The sequence below is a fragment of the Aquarana catesbeiana genome, linkage group LG03 (genome assembly GCF_042186555.1).
Source record: "Aquarana catesbeiana isolate 2022-GZ linkage group LG03, ASM4218655v1, whole genome shotgun sequence".
Lineage (NCBI taxonomy): Eukaryota > Metazoa > Chordata > Amphibia > Anura > Ranidae > Aquarana > Aquarana catesbeiana.
Window position 1 is genome coordinate 245,917,273 of NC_133326.1, and position 15,918 is coordinate 245,933,190.

Consider the following 15,918-nt stretch of genomic DNA (forward strand, 5'->3'; position numbering starts at 1 on the left):
CGGCTATGAATCATTGGCTGGGCCTTGCTGGCAGACTCCTGATGTGTACAGTCGGTCAGTAGATCCAGAGAAATAGGCAGTTGACGTTATATGCAAATTTTGGCTTCTCTTGTAACAATCAAAGTTGGCTCTCCCTCTTCACAAACCATCCAATTGTTCAATGGCTACTACATTTAAAATGTATTTTGGGGAAGAGGATAGAATGGAGCAAGGCCAAGGTAATCATGCACTGTAATGACTCGTTTACACTTGCAGCAGTTTTTGAAAAGTAATTCACTGAGGATCGCATTTCAGGGGGTACAGGAGTGTGGACTTTGAGCGGGAATCCTTCTCTACACTTGGCAGCAGTACTACACGCCAGGAAAAAAGTATAATTTTTCCTGCAGCACACCACCTGTCTCTATAGTGCTGTTAAAAAAACAAATAAAATAGTAAAAGATCATTTAAAAGATAAAAAAAAAAAAAAAAAAAAGGAAGAGGAGGTCTCATGCACTCGGACATACACCCATGTGAGGGCCAAGTTTGGACAGGTGCATCCCTGCAGGGAGTCCCATTTATGTCAATTGGGGTGCAGCAGCTTCCAAAAGAAAGCTTAACTTTCTTTTGGAAATCTCACTTGATTCTAGGTTCTTGGTGCGCCTAGACTCGCTCCTAACAGAGCGCATTCGGCGCAATACAAATCCCATATCAAATCAATTCACCCTATATACTGTGATAGACATTTTACTGCATTGTAAAACGTCTGTCACCGCAGGGACACACAAGGAAATAATGGTTTCCTATGGGTCTCATTCACACTGCAATGCAGCCTAGTGCTGCATTTTATCACAGCGCACCAGCTCAAATGGCACTGCAATTTGGGGCAGCACATCGTGCCACCTGACATTGCTTTGAATGAAGTGTACGTTTTGTACGCACACAGTCTGTGTTCAGGGTCGTGCACACGCACGGCTGTCAGACTGTGAGCAGAGGCCATGCAGTCACTGCATCTCAATTGACATGAATGGGATTGCATGCATGGGGACAGTGCAGCAAACACGGCCCTCACACACACATGCGCTACAGTATGCCTGTGTTAACAAGGCTTAAGTGCTCATTCATACAAGTGCTGGTCCATACAGCCTTAATACGTGGTTTGTTTATGTAGCCAGAATTGCCTGGAGCTGTATGCAGGTAGCCTATGTCAATCTATGGGGATATAGCAGCTGTACAAACAAAGCTACAGATCCCAATTTGACAGGTGTGACACTGAACGCACAACTGTCTCATCACAGTTTACAGGCCACAGCACCCTTGTGAATGAGCCCCAAGATCTCATTCACACACAGAGCGCATTTCGGCACGAGTCACAACTGCTTTTCCGTACAGCCACAGGCAGCAGCCAGTATGAATCAAAGAATGCATGAAGGTAAGAAACCTTGAGCCTTTACAACCAATATCAAGTGATTACAAACCTATAATTTTTTATTTTATTTTTTATAAACAAACAAATCATACTTACCTGCTCTGTGCAGGTTTTGTATAGTGCAGCCCCTAGCTCCTCCCCCCTGCCGAGTGCCCCCATAGCAAGTCGCAGGCTTGCTTCCGAAGTGTGCTGTGTGTGTGTCCACTGACAGAGCATGGTTCTGCCCTGCCTCGCCCTCTCCTCACTGCCTGTGATTGACAGCAGCAAAAGCCAATGGCTCCCGCTGCTGTCTTTGAGCCTATGCTGAGAGAGCTTCTGCTCTCAAGCTCAGGTAGGTATGGGAGGGGGTAGGGAAGGGAACAGATCACAGAATTTTTTTTTTTACCTTAATCCATACGGATTAAGCTTTAATTTAAAGCATCTAGCTTTATGACCACTTAAACTGCATCCAATAAAATTATGGTTACATTTTCCTTCAACCGCTGATGCTATTATCCTGGCAAGTGTTTGCAACTATTGCAAATAGACGAGGGAAAAAAACCTGAAGGATTCCCCCAGGGACCACAGCACTCAACCTTAGTTGCCCCCAATGCATGTGGCAAGGAGTGAGGGCCCCAAGACAAGAATAAAAGTAAAAATAAACCTAAACTATCAACTGCGACAATTTGAACACAAAAAAAGAACCTAAACTATGAACTGTGACAATTTAAACACAAAAAAAGAACCACAATGATAAAAGCGGGTAGCCCAAAACGAACACCCAATTACACAAACTATGTAAGGCTGCTTTCAGTACAGAAAAGAACGCTCTATCTGGTATGGAATCAATGTGAAAAAACCAGTGTAAACACGCCATAGTGCAGTAATAAAAGCATATGCATTTATTGAACAGTAAAACTGCACTCACAAAGTGTAGGTAGGTACTGTGGACTATGGAGGAACATTAGAGCCAACAGCCTCACAAAGAAAATCTCTCTGGCCTTGGCAACAGGCAAGGGACGGCAAAGAAAGTGGGTGCCAATCCCAGTGTTGTGTACAGGACCTGAAAGAGTGGGGGCGTTCTAATACAGGACGTGTGTTACTGGTCAGATCACCAGGTGGAAACAGCCACCGCATCCAATCATTTGGTAAGCTGCAAAATATTCCATTTTTGGTATTGGATTAAATATTGCTTTAAAGCAGAATGTCACCCAAAAGGGAAAGTTTTGCTCTTCCTCCTGCCACTCCTCCTGAACATTTGACACATTTCCAGTTGGAACACCATGGCAGTCTGAGTGGATGTTCGGCCCCCTTCTCCTTCCCCCGCAGCCTTCTGGGTCACATCACAAGTCCCAAAAGACTGTGGGACCATTCACAAAGAGCAGTTTGCACATGAGCAGTGGGAAGCCAGCTGTGAAGCTGCAAGGCTTTACGGCTGGTATCCCTTAGTTAAGATACCTGTACCTTCCCCCAAAAGTCGAATGAATTAACGGCCTGGCTGAGGACAGCACTGGATCCATGGACAGCTAAGACCCCATACACACTATTAGATTTTCTGCAGATTTTGGTCTTCAGATTTACCAAAAGCATGTAGTGCAAGGGCCTGCCTGAATGCATACAAATTAAAACTTTTAGGCCCTTTCACACTGGGGCGGTGGGGGCGTCTGCGGTAAAACGCTGCTATTTTTAGAGGTGCTTTACCGTAGTTTTAGCGGTGGTATTCGGCCGCTAGTGGCTGAAAAAAAGTTAAAACTGCCCGCAAAGCGCCGCTATGCCGGCACTGCCCCATTGATTTCAATGGGCAGGAGGAGTGAAGGAGCGGTGTATACACCACTTCTTCACAGCTCCAAAGATGCTGTTTGCAGGAGTTTTTTTCCCTCCTAGCAGCGGCAGTTTCAGGGAGGTTTGCAGGTGCTATTTTTAGCGCAAAATCGCCTGCAAACTAGAGGTCGACCGATATGGGTTTTTCTCTGGCCGATGCCGATATTTAGAAATCGCGGTGGCCGATGGCCGATATGTGATGCCGATTTTTTTGGGCCGATATATTTGGCCGATTTTTTTTTTTCCTTTCTTTTTTCCCTTCATCTCATAAAATCTAACAGTTAGACCCCTTTCACACTGGGGCGTTTTTCAGGCGCTTTTGGGCTAAAAATAGCGCCTGTAAAACGGCTCCCCTGCAGTCTCAGTGTGATATCCCGAGTGCTTTCACACTGAGGCGATGCGCTGGCAGGATGTAAAAAAAAGTCCTGCAAACGGCATCTTTGGAGCGGTGTATACCGCTGCTCCACCACTCCTGCCCATTGAAATGAATGCGCACCACTGCCGAAGCGCCTGCAAAGCGTTTTGGCAGCGGCGCTTCAGGGGCGCATTTAACCCCTTCCTCGGCCGCTAGCTGGGTTATAAGCGCCCCGCTAGCAGCCGAATAGCGCCTCTAAAATGACGGTAAAGCGCCGCTAAAACTAGCAGCGTTTTACCATCAACGCATGCCTGCTCCAGTGTGAAAGCAGCCTTAAGTAATACAGAAATTTTTTTTCATTTAAACATTAAACAAAACAAACCTTCAATCAGTTCACTTGTATGTATAATTTAGAAAAAAAAACAAAAAAAAAAACAAAAAAAACAAAACAAAAAAATATCTTAAATAATAAATACACAAAAACAGGTAATCAAAACTTTTGGACGAAAAAAAAATGGGCTAACTTTACTGCTTAGGTTTTTTTTTTTTTAATTCATTACTGTATTTTTTTTTTTTTTAATTGCGTTTGAAAGACCGCTGCGCAAATACCGTGTGACATAAAATATTGCAACAATCACCATTTTATTCCCTAGGGTCTCTGCTAAAAAAATATATATAATGTTTGGGGGTTCTAAGTGATTTTCTAGCAGAAAATACAGGATTTTTACTTGTAAGCAACAAGTGTCAGAAAAGATTTAGTCTTTAAATGGTTAAACTGAGAACTTCTACACACGGAGTTCAGTCTATTGATAAAAGAACCTGAAAGATACAATGTATCTTCTTATCAGACTTGGCAGGCTGCCCAGAGGAGGAGAGAATCCTCTCCACAGATAACTTAAGGAAACTTGCATTAACTTCTATTACAGAAGTCATTTGCAAGTCACAGCTGAAGTTATAATCGGCCTTTTTTATCAGCACAATCGGATGCCGATTAAGTAAAAAACGCCAAATATCGGCCGATATATCGGTCGACCTCTACTGCAAACCGCCTCAGTGTGAAAGGGGCCTTAAGGTTTGACCTCATATTATATGGCTTTGATAAATCTGAAGACAAAAATCTGCAGAAAATCTAATAGTGTGTATGGGGCCTTAGTGTCCGTATATTAAAAGTCAGCAGCTACAGCATTTGTGTCCCCAATTCAGCTAGGGATTGTGTAGCTGTGGTGGCAACTCTGCACGTGCTCAGTTTTCAGTGAGTTTCTATGCTAAGCATTTCCTCCCATCACTTCTGTGCATCCCATGTGACTATAGAGTCACACGTGAGTGTATACACAGTGGTAAATAACAGCCCACTACCTCCCCTCCATGCTCACAAACCAGCTAAACACAATGAGGGTGGGATATTACTTGTAGATTGTTGGAGGCTTCACCTCCCTGTTATTCTAAGCACAGGCTAGCTAAAGTGGCAGAAATCTGGTCACACCATGTTATTGTAAAAATATATTTTTTTTTAAATGATATAAAAAAAAATTTGTACGACAATTTAAAACAGTTTGATATTTTATTTTTACTCTGTATTCCAAAGGCTGTTTTTTTTTTTTTTTTTTTTTTTTTTTTTTTTTAAACATGGGACCAGCGCAGAGGACTAGAAGCTCCTCCTGCCACTGTTTCCCTGTAGACAGGCTGGGAAAGATCTGGGTCATATGACAGCTGTATATCGATTAGGAAAAAGGTACTTAGATGTATTTATTTTTATTGAAATACTTACAGTGCCATCATCCACATAAAGAAATAGAAGGGACAATGTAAATTAAACAGTGTTTGTGTTTAGTATCACTTTAAGGGTCGGTTCACATTAGTGCAACACCAAAGTTGTGCGACTTTACACTCTCTGGCACTCAAGCTGTATCAAAGTAGTGCAGGAACCTTTTCTAAGTCACACAGATTGGAACAGGTGCCACTGAAAACAATGGACTGCGACTTGTCATGAGACGTTTTGTGTCCAAAGTCACAGGACAAGTTGCAGTAGTGTGAAGAGTTTCAAGGCAGGAATTGGGCTTTAAAGTGGAAGTGAAGGCTGAGTGACCAGGAAGTGACAGTGGGCACCCAACTACAAGATGATGACTTGGGAAGGAAACAGTGATGAAACTTGGTTAAAGTGCCAGGAGGCCTCTGCTGGGCTCCGATAGGTAAGGCGTGCATGCCTGAGGCTGACGACGGGCGCGTGCCTGAGGCCGGCGACGGGCACGTGGGCGCGTGCCTGAGGGCGGCGACGGGCACGTGGGCGCGTGCCTGAGGGCGGCGACGGGCGCGTGCCTGAGGGCGGCGACGGGCGCGTGCCTGAGGGCGGCGACGGGCGCGTGCCTGAGGCCGGCGACGGGCGCGTGCCTGAGGCCGGCGACGGGCGCGTGCCTGAGGCCGGCGACGGGCGCGTGCCTGAGGCCGGCGACGGGCGCGTGCCTGAGGCCGGCGACGGGCGCGTGCCTGAGGCCGGCGACGGGCGCGTGCCTGAGGCCGGCGACGGGCAAGTGGGCGCGTGCCTGAGGCCGGCGACGGGCAAGTGGGCGCGTGCCTGAGGCCGGCGACGGGCAAGTGGGCGCGTGCCTGAGGCCGGCGACGGGCAAGTGGGCGCGTGCCTGAGGCCGACGACGGGCAAGTGGGCGCGTGCCTGAGGCCGACGACGGGCAAGTGGGCGCGTGCCTGAGGCCGACGACGGGCAAGTGGGCTTGTACCTGAGGCTGATGATTTGTTCTGGTGAAGATCCTCCACATAATAAACTGCAATGATCAGATCTCAGCACCATGAGGTCCTCCATCCCCCTCACACACATCACTGAATGTCTACAACATAAGGCCCTCTCCGGAGAGGACTAGGCGCACAGCTCTGGCAGCAGACTGGGATAGGTCCACGTACCTGGCTCTCTGGGGTTGCTCCGGCCGCCAGCGGGGAGGGGAGATGAGCGGCTGCCGGGTCTCGGTGTCTCCGCTCCCCCTCTGTGTGAGGGCGTAGAGGAGAGAGCAGAACCCGCACACCAAGCAGAGCCATACCAGCCGGGACACCGAGCGCCTCATCACACATTCCTTCCGTCTAGGCTGCTCCCCGGCCTCAGCCCAAAGCCGAGCCGCTTCCTTCCGGGAGATCCCAGCATCCACCACTTCCGGGAGATGCCAGCATCCACCACTTCCGGGAGATACCAGCATCCACCACTTCCGGGGCAAGCGCGGAGACAACATCGTGTAGCGCTCCCTTCTCTCGGCTGCCCTCTGGCGATCTACTGAAGATCTTCAGCTTCTGTGCTGGACGGGAACTCGGTATGCCAACAGTGCAATGACCTCCATTAATGCTACAAATCGGAGAATTAATTCCAAAGACAACTCCTGTAAAGTGAAACTTAAAAAACAAAGTTTGTGAAGATGCAAGCTTTTTAATGGAGACGCTCTCCTCACTAACTTAGAACTAAAGGCAAAACTTTTATTTGTTTTTAATAAAGTAAACTAACCATTGTCAGTTTTTTTTCTCACCATTCATGTCCCATTGGAAAGATTTCTCATCATTTCCTGTCCTACAACCAAAACAGGAAGTGAGAGGAAATCCCTTTCAAAGTGACAGAATGCCCTGGATGGGTGTCACCAGAACCAGTTTCACCTAGGTAGGCGACTTCAATGATCAAATTATCCAACCCTACTTTGCCACAAAAAGAACCCATTATTGGTATAAAAAAGTCTCAATTTATCTTTTTAATTTTGCCATATACAGTACTTACGTAATATACCGTACATCCACTGAGAGACCCGTATCCTTCTTTGGCCATCAGGAGGAAATCATCACTGCCCTTATATACCCGAACGGCCCACAAGAAAACATTCAAACAGATGTGATAAACAGACTCCACGAACGCCACTTTCCCGAGAAAATCCCTCCCAGACAACCAGATCAAAGACATAAAAAAAAAATGTAGTGTGTGTTCCAGAGGAGGAGTTAGAAGACACACCACTTATTATTGTCCCCAGTGTCCTTCCTAACCAGGCCTCTGCATAGGTGACTGTTTCTGCCATTACCATACTTCTCTACATTATTAGTGAAGTATGGTAAATGTAATTCTCAATTCTTTCCATTTACCTTCACACCCCTTATGCCACTGCTTGCTCTGGAACTGACCCTGGCCTGTTATACGACCACGCTTCTGCCCACCACCTAAACTGTACATACCTCTGCCTGGTCCAGAACTGACCCTGGCCTGTTATACGACCACGCTTCTGCCAACTGCCTAAACTCTACATACCTCTGCCTGCTCCAGAACTGACCCTGGCCTGTTATACGACCACGCTTCTGCCAACCGCCTAAACTGTACATACCTCCGCCTGCTCTGAAACTGACCCTGGCCCTGGCCTGTTATACGACCACGCTTCTGCCCAACGTCTAAACTACATACCTCGCCTGCTATGGAACTGACCCTGGTCTGTTATACGACCACGCTTCTGCCCACTGCCCAAACTGTACATACCTCTGCCTGCTTTGGAACTGACCCTGGCCTGTTATACAACCATGCTTCTGCCCACTGCCTAAACTGTACATACCTCTGCCTGCTCTGGAACTGACCCTGAACTGTTATATGACCATGCTTCTGCCCACTGCCCAAACTGTACATACCTCTGCCTGTTCTGGAACTGACCCTGGCCTGTTATACAACCACGCTTCTGCCCACTGCCTAAACTGTACATACCTCTGCCTGCTCTGGAACTGACCCTGAACTGTTATATGACCATGCTTCTGCCCACTGCCCAAACTGTACATACCTCTGCTTGTTCTGGAACTGACCCTGGCCTGTTATACGACCACGCTTCTGCCAACCGCCTAAATTGTACATACCTCTGCCTGCTCTGGACCCTGCTCTGACCCTGAACTGTTTATTGACCACATCTTTTACCCTGCTACTGTAGTAGTGGGGTTAATGATAACACACTGTGGTCTCACATATGTGAGGGGCTTCAGAATTGTTTGGCTGGATGGAGAAAACACATTTTTTGGTTTTCTTATCCCTGGATTAGGGTTTGGAGACCAGATGCTTCAAACAAATTTGGGTGGGAGAAGCCTCTACCCCTGTCCCTGTTCTTTCCTGGCCGAGGCCCTACGCCTGATACTTCTGCCTGCTGCTGACTTACTGCCACCATGCTTTGCCTGCTTCATGAACTGACCACACCTCTGCCTGCTACCTGTACTATGGACAATATTCCTGCCTACTACCAGGACCAATATTTTGGCACTCTCGACAATATCGCTGCCTGGGATTTCCCTTCACTTCCTTTCCCATAGCCAAAAAAGAAGTGCGAGAAATTCCCCAAAGTGACATAATCCCTGGGTGTCACCAGAACTAGTGTCCCCATTGGAAGATTTCCTCTCTAATTCCTGTTCTGGTGACAACCCAAAATCTGTCATTTTTCTTCACTTTTGTTGGTAATGGCAAAAATTTAGGCCAAAATGAATTCTGCTACATGTTTTTGATAAACCAAAAATCACAATAAGTGTATATTGATTGGATTGTGTGAAAGTTTTAGTGTCTACAAACTATGGTCTATATACTGAAATTTTTTTTCCCCCTACCTTTGGTGGTGATCAGCGACTTATAATGGCCAATCTGGACAGTATCCCTGCCTGCTGCCTGTACTGACTATGGACAATATCCCTGCCAAACCGTAACGCACCATGAGCTACTTTGCCACGCTAGTGGCGCATATGGCAGCGCACTGAAATCAATGGGCTGCTCTGTGCTTGTGTGGTGTTTGTCATCCAGGTGTATGTCAGAGGTGTGACTGGGGCCTTCATTGTTTCACACACTATGGAATGCTCGGAGAGCAGAAATCAGAAATTAGAACATGTGCAAAAATGTCCAACAGTGAAAGGGTTCAAATGACCCTCAAAATGACTGAGTGCTCACCCCTCCCCGTCTTGCAGTGGCAGTTGTTCGTGTCTGCAGACACTACACCCCCCCCCCCCCCCCCATAGCCCCATGTGTAATATGCTGCACCATCTTTTAGACTGAGTAAGGGAGGGCTTTAACCCCTGTAAGGTTTTCTTTGCCATCTGTGACCCCATTGGGGGGATTTCCCTTCACTTCCTTTCCCATAGTCAAAAAAGAAGTGAGAGAAATTCCCCAAAGTGACATAATACCCAGGTGTTATCAGAAACAGTGTCCCCATTGGAAGATTTCCCCTCTAATTCCTGTTCTGGTGACAACTCAAAATCTGGAATATTCCTTCACTTTTGTTGGTAATGGTAAATTTAGGCCAAAATGTATTTTGCTACATGTCTTTGATAAACCAAAAATCCCAAGAAATGTATATTGATTGGATTGTGTGAAAGTTTTAGTGTCTACAAACTATGGTATATATACTAAATTTCCCCCCCCCTACCTTTGGTGGTGATCAGCGACTTATAATGAGACTGTGATAGTGCAGCTGCCAATCTGACACTGAGTGGAAATTGACTAACTGCCACTGATCCGAATACAGTGATCAGTGCTAATGCTATACATTGTTACTGTACTAATGACACTGGCTGGGAAGGGTTAACATCTAGGGGCAAAGGGTTACCTGTGTGCCTAAAATGTGTAATGTGTGTATTATGTACTGATTTTTCTAAGAGATGTAACTGTTTTATCGCCTTGCTTTGATGGGCGAAAAAAACAGCCACATCTCTGCTCTGTGTACAGAGCCCTATGTTGTTAGTAAACACAGGGTTCTGTCATTCGCTAAGCCTATCAGCAGGTCCCGGCAATAAATTATTGTCCAGAACCCGCTAACTGACTTGCGCTGTATCAAATGATAGCGCAGGTGGGGAGGTGTACCTGGAAATGCCGGGTCGTGTACATGTGCATAGGAAAAAAGGAAACCCTCTTGCTTGGGACTTTTAAGGCAACAACACAAGTATAGAGTAAAAAAGCATTTATTACACATAAAATTTGATCAAAAACACATAATGATCAGTTAAAAACAGGACATAAGAAAAAAACAAAAAGAACAAAAACATAACAAAATTGCATAGCAAGCATAGAGTTGTATCATAAATACTCTCCGACGATTGAAAATCTCCGCTACCCGACGCGTTTCTGGTTCAAGCCCTTCAGCAGTGGTATTGGATAGGAGAATATGTAATCATAGATTTTTTTAATAAAGAAAATAAGAAAATGATATCATAGTAATATAACATGGATAATGGCAGCCCTAAAAGAAGGACAAAAAGTTGCTCATGGGACACCTTCCATAAGATAAGCAGAAGCTGGGAACTCTGATGCCAGATCCATAGCTCTGCTGGGGTGACCAAAGTCTGCTGTCCTGATCTTGGATCCAGGTGGGAGGTTTGGATGTCCCTGACTGCAGGAAGCGTCCCACTGCTTGCCACCAATGTAACAAAACGTCCTAATCTCTGCTTGAGTGCTTTCGTCATATACCGCTTCCTCCCAGTCTGAATATAGATATCAGATATTTCAACCGCTGACAACCACAAACTAGGCAGTACTCGTTTGGTTGCTCAACATGAACTGTTTTGGGAAACACAAATATATACACCAGGATGACAATACAAACTGTAACCAGAATCCTAATTAACATGAGCTAATTAACTAATCATTTAACCAGACTAGGTGACTCAGAGATATGACCTTTCAGGGCAGCCTTGTCTTCTCCTAGCTCACTGACTATACAATACACATTATCATAAATATCAATACAGGACTCCTTCAAACAATAGCAGCGATAATTAGCACAAATAACAATGGGTGAAAGACTCTTAGAGCCCCACACTAGGCTTATTTACAATGAACACATTATGGCAGACAACAGGCAGACAGGTGGCTAGAGTTGATGACATCAGCATCTGCTATGAGTCCCAACAGTGTGAAGCAGTCATTATTTCTAATAGGGCATATACAGGCTTCTCAGAGTCCGTGTGTCTTGGGGGGACATGGACTTGAATCCAAAGTAACATTACTTCAAGGGTCCCCAGGCATACACCTCACAGAGTATTGTTCCTTTAAAATCCAGGGCCATTAATCAGTAGGCAAGAGTCTAGCATTCAGTCCCCTCCACCTATGTCCGGGTGAATCTATCACATTTCTCCCCCATCAAAAGTCGACTAACAAGATCCCAGACCTTCACCTAGTCTGGACATGTGTTAGTCGGGCAGAGTGAACATAGTCAGTCCGCATGATCCCCATTCTTGGCTGCAAGGAATAGTCATCAGTAGGTGTGGGGCAGAGGTCATCGACTCTCTGTCCGGCTGCCAGTGCTTCAGCTGGGTGGTTTTTAACAATCCGGGGCCCGGTCTGCTTCTGGGGAGAGGGGCTGATTGCCCCAGCTTCCTGAAGCTGTGAAGGCACTGTGCTAGGCAGAAGCCAGGGGCACTCTGCCCTGTTGCCAGCGATTCAGCTGGGAGTAGAAGCTTCACTACATCAGCTTGGCGCTGAGGAGAGGGACCGACTGCCCTGGCACCCTGGAACTCCACAGTCGTTGCCGGTGCTGGGCAGTTGGTAACATTCTGCTGGGTTGCTAGCTCTTCTGCTGGGTTGGTAGCATCATGCTGTGGTGCAGTCTGCCGCTGAGAAGGTGAGGCGGCTGCTCCATCTCCCTTATCCTCATCTGGCTGCTGGGAAGTGACTGCACCTTCTCAACCTGAGCCTCTGAAACTGCCACAGATGTGGGGCAGAGATCTTGGACCCTCTGTCCGGTGGCCAGCGCTTTAGCTGGGGAAGTTCCTTGTAACTCCACAGATGCAGCTGTTGGTGCTGGGTAGAGCTCAGTGAAGTTTGGCCCTGATACCAGCTCTTCTGCTGGAGGCTCACCAGGTTGTTCTTCCTCAGCAGACAAGTCCATTAAATCCCCAGTCTCTGGAACTGGTGTCTGGGGATAGAGGTTCACCAACTCCTGTCCGTGGAACCCAGAAGATGTTATCGGTGTTGGGCAGGAGGTTAGCAGAGATGCCCTGTTGTCAGCACTTCAGCTTTGGGGACGGCCATCTCCGGATTTTCCACTGTCGATTCTGGGGCATGCTGCTGAACGTGTTCTAGCAGATCCCTGTATGCCCTTTCCAGATGCTGTTCTTTCCTTAGCAAATATTTCAGATCAGGTTTAAGCTCTGAGACCCTTGCAAGACTGAGCATAGCCTCTCTGTATTCTCGCAGGTCCTCAAGGATAGGTTTTCCTTCATGGCCAAACACAAACCGATCTGTAAGGCTCTCCCACAGCAATCCAGGGCTGCCAAAGTCATATCCCTCCGGAGAGCATTTTGTTGTCTCCTCTAAATATTCCTGCTCTGCTTGCCATTGCAGAGCCCGATAATGATTGTCCAGCTCTATCTCCTGCTGGACCAGCCTGTCACCCATTGCTCCTGGGACCGCTCTCCCAGGAATGCCATCCGCAACGCCCACTGGTCACTGGCCCATTGCTCTGGGGTTGGAAAGCATTTGCCCTGTTGCATACCAGCGACCTGGAGGGCTCTAATCCAGAGTCCTACCTGAATCTGCTGCCTGAGCTCCAGGTATTCATCCTCAGATACAGTCCTGGAGTATGCTGAAAGGATGATCCGCAGCAGCCCTGGGAACTCTGATGCCAGATCCATATCTGCACTGCGGTGACCAAAGTCTGCTGTCCTGATCTTGGATCCAGGTGGAGGTTTGGATGTCCCAGACTGCAGGAAGCGTCCCACTGCTTGCCACCAATGTAATGAAACGTCCCACACTCTGCTTGAGTGCTTTCGTCATATACCACTTCCTCAGTTTGAATATAGATATCAGATATTTCAACCGCTGACCACCACAAACTAGGCAGTACTCATTTGGTTGCGCAACATAAACTGTTTATTAAAATTGGAGGAAGATGGTAGTTGGGCTGTGATGAAGGGGGGGGGGGAGCTACAGAGATGACTACAGTGGCAAAGTGAACTAAAAAAGCAGAAATGGGCCAATGCATGAATGGATCCTACATGCTAAAAGAACATGGTGGGGATGCAGTGCAACGTAGCTGATCAACATGACTATAATGTTGCAGGCAGACAAAGCCTAATATATAAAAGTAATTGTGAAACAGTGACTGCTTAAATATAGCAAAGCAAAAATGCATATACTAACACAAAAAGGATGAATAATGACACTGCAATAAAAAAAAAATAAAAATTTATATATTTTATATATATATATATATATGTGTGTGTGTGTGTGTGTGTGTGTGTGTGTGTGTGTGTGTGTGTGTGGGCTAGTGCCCCATTAGCAAAAACGTGCCAAATCCTGGTGAACTACAAGTGACAAATCCCTAGGACAAACATGAATATTAGTTCTATCATCCAGTCCAAAAAACAAAAACTCGTGATGAGAGACACAAAACAATTCCAATCGTAAAGGGAAGGGGGATCTTCAGTGAGGACACCTCCGTGTTTGCAAGCCGCTTACCTTACAGCTGTAAGGTGTACAGCCTGTGTTGCAAATGACCCGCAGGTGTAGACGTTCCGTGTATAAGGTAGTGACAATGATGAACATGCCAAGCGAAATTTTCATGAAGTGAGTGTGGGCATCAATCCACGAGCACCGAGCTCGTATGCCTCCAGGGGTATCACCAATCTGGAATCTGTCCCGTGCCTGGAAACTGGAATATGTCCCCGTGCCTCTCTCCTCAGTGTTCGTCAGGTAGAGTAGTGATGTACAGTGTAAGGGGGAAAGAGACGCACATAGTGTGAACCCATATAAAAGGTATATTTATTTAATAAAACAAGTCCAATCAACTTACATTTAAAACAATGCTGCAGTGTGTAGTAACTACGAGCGCCAAGCTCGTCTCCTGTTTGTCTGTGACAGCGTCCCGTGCTCCAATCCTAATGCATATCGTCACGTCACGTGACTTCTTCAGAGGATAACACGGGATAGAAAGCCAATGCTTATATATAGTCCCCTTGTAATGGGTGCACGGCGGCCATTTTCTCGAAGCCCGCTCTAATGTTAATGGGTTCCCGGCGGGCATTTTTTCAAAGCCCATCAATACAAAGGATAGCACACAGTGCTGTTGCCTGTTGTCAGGATGGCTCTAACAGGTCAGGTTGGAACAAATGTACTTAGCCACAGACCAGATCAGCTAGAACATAATCTCAAACTGGATTTTAGAAACCGAAAAATAAAAACCACAATGCAACGCCCTACCGAGACGCACTATCACATATATGGAATTGTACTGAAATTGCATAACATGTGAGGTATGCGGAAAACACAAAAACGTAAATAAAAATGGATCTTAATAAAAAAAAAAAAAAAAAAAATAGGAATAAATAATAGATAGTAAAGTAGAAAAAAGCTGAAGATAGGAAAATAAAATAAAGGGAGGGGGGAAGCAAGAATAAGAATAGAAAACAATAAAAATATAAAAAAAAAAAAAAAAAAAACAATGAAAATAATAAAATAAAATTACATATACAAATAAAATTAAAAATAAAAATAAAATTAAAAATAAAAATGAAGTAAAGATAAAAATAGAAAAAAAAAAAAAAAAAGAATGAGTAAAAGGAAAAAGAAAAAATAAAGTAGGAATAAAGAATGAAAGTAGCACGACGGGGAAGACGGAAAAACTGCAAGAAAAAAGAAAAAAGAAAAAAAGAGGAAGCTGGAGCTCGGGACGTGTCACAGACCTACTAAATGAATAATAAAAATGTACAAAAATACAAATATAAAAATATGTATAAACATATAACATTACAACCAATGTGATCTAGTAAACTAGTGCAACTAGAAGCAGAGAGTGGCTGACTTGATGAAAGGAAAGAAACCACTAAACGAGGAAGAACACTAAGAAGAATATTGAAGCCTAAAAGTCACTAAGGAAACAATTTACGTCAAACTCGATGTTGAGTCCCTTCGGCACAAGGGTGTTCATGGAAAAAATCCATTTGGACTCGAGTTGACTCAAAATCCTTACTTTGTGTCCCCCACGCCATGGTCTGGCGTAGGGTACGATACCCCAAAATTTCAAATGACTGGGGTCCCTTTTATGGTATTTGTCGAAATGCCTGGACACATTGTGTTTGTCGAAACCCTTTTGGATGTTTTGCACATGCTCCTTTATACGGATTCTCAATAGCCTTTTGGTGCGGCCCACATACTGGAGGCCACTGCTGCACTCCAATACATACACCGCTCCCTCGGTGTTGCACCCGATGAACTCGTTGACATCATATTGGGTGCCATTACTGTTTGATTTAAAAGAGAATACTTTTTCATTCGGACGTTTGGTGCGGGTACAGGCATAACAGCGTTTACAAGGGTAAAACCCTTTACCCGTAAAGAAAGAAAATTGTTTTTTTGGGGGATCAATCACACTTTTCACTA

General features: G+C 45.6%; 1 protein-coding gene across 2 annotated transcripts in view; it reads right to left on the minus strand.

Annotated features, from left to right (window-relative positions):
- Window positions 1-6,762, minus strand: part of GXYLT1 (glucoside xylosyltransferase 1) — a 91,376-nt gene extending 84,614 nt beyond the window's left edge. Inside the window, exon 1 of one of the 2 annotated variants that reach the window (XM_073619933.1) lies at window positions 6,474-6,762. In XM_073619933.1, the coding sequence (XP_073476034.1) occupies window positions 6,474-6,760 (287 nt within the window). In that variant the 5' untranslated portion in view covers window positions 6,761-6,762. The remainder of the gene's footprint in view (window positions 1-6,473) is intronic. The other variant, XM_073619934.1, reaches the window with a different exon arrangement.
- Between the last annotated feature and the right edge of the window lie 9,156 nt (window positions 6,763-15,918).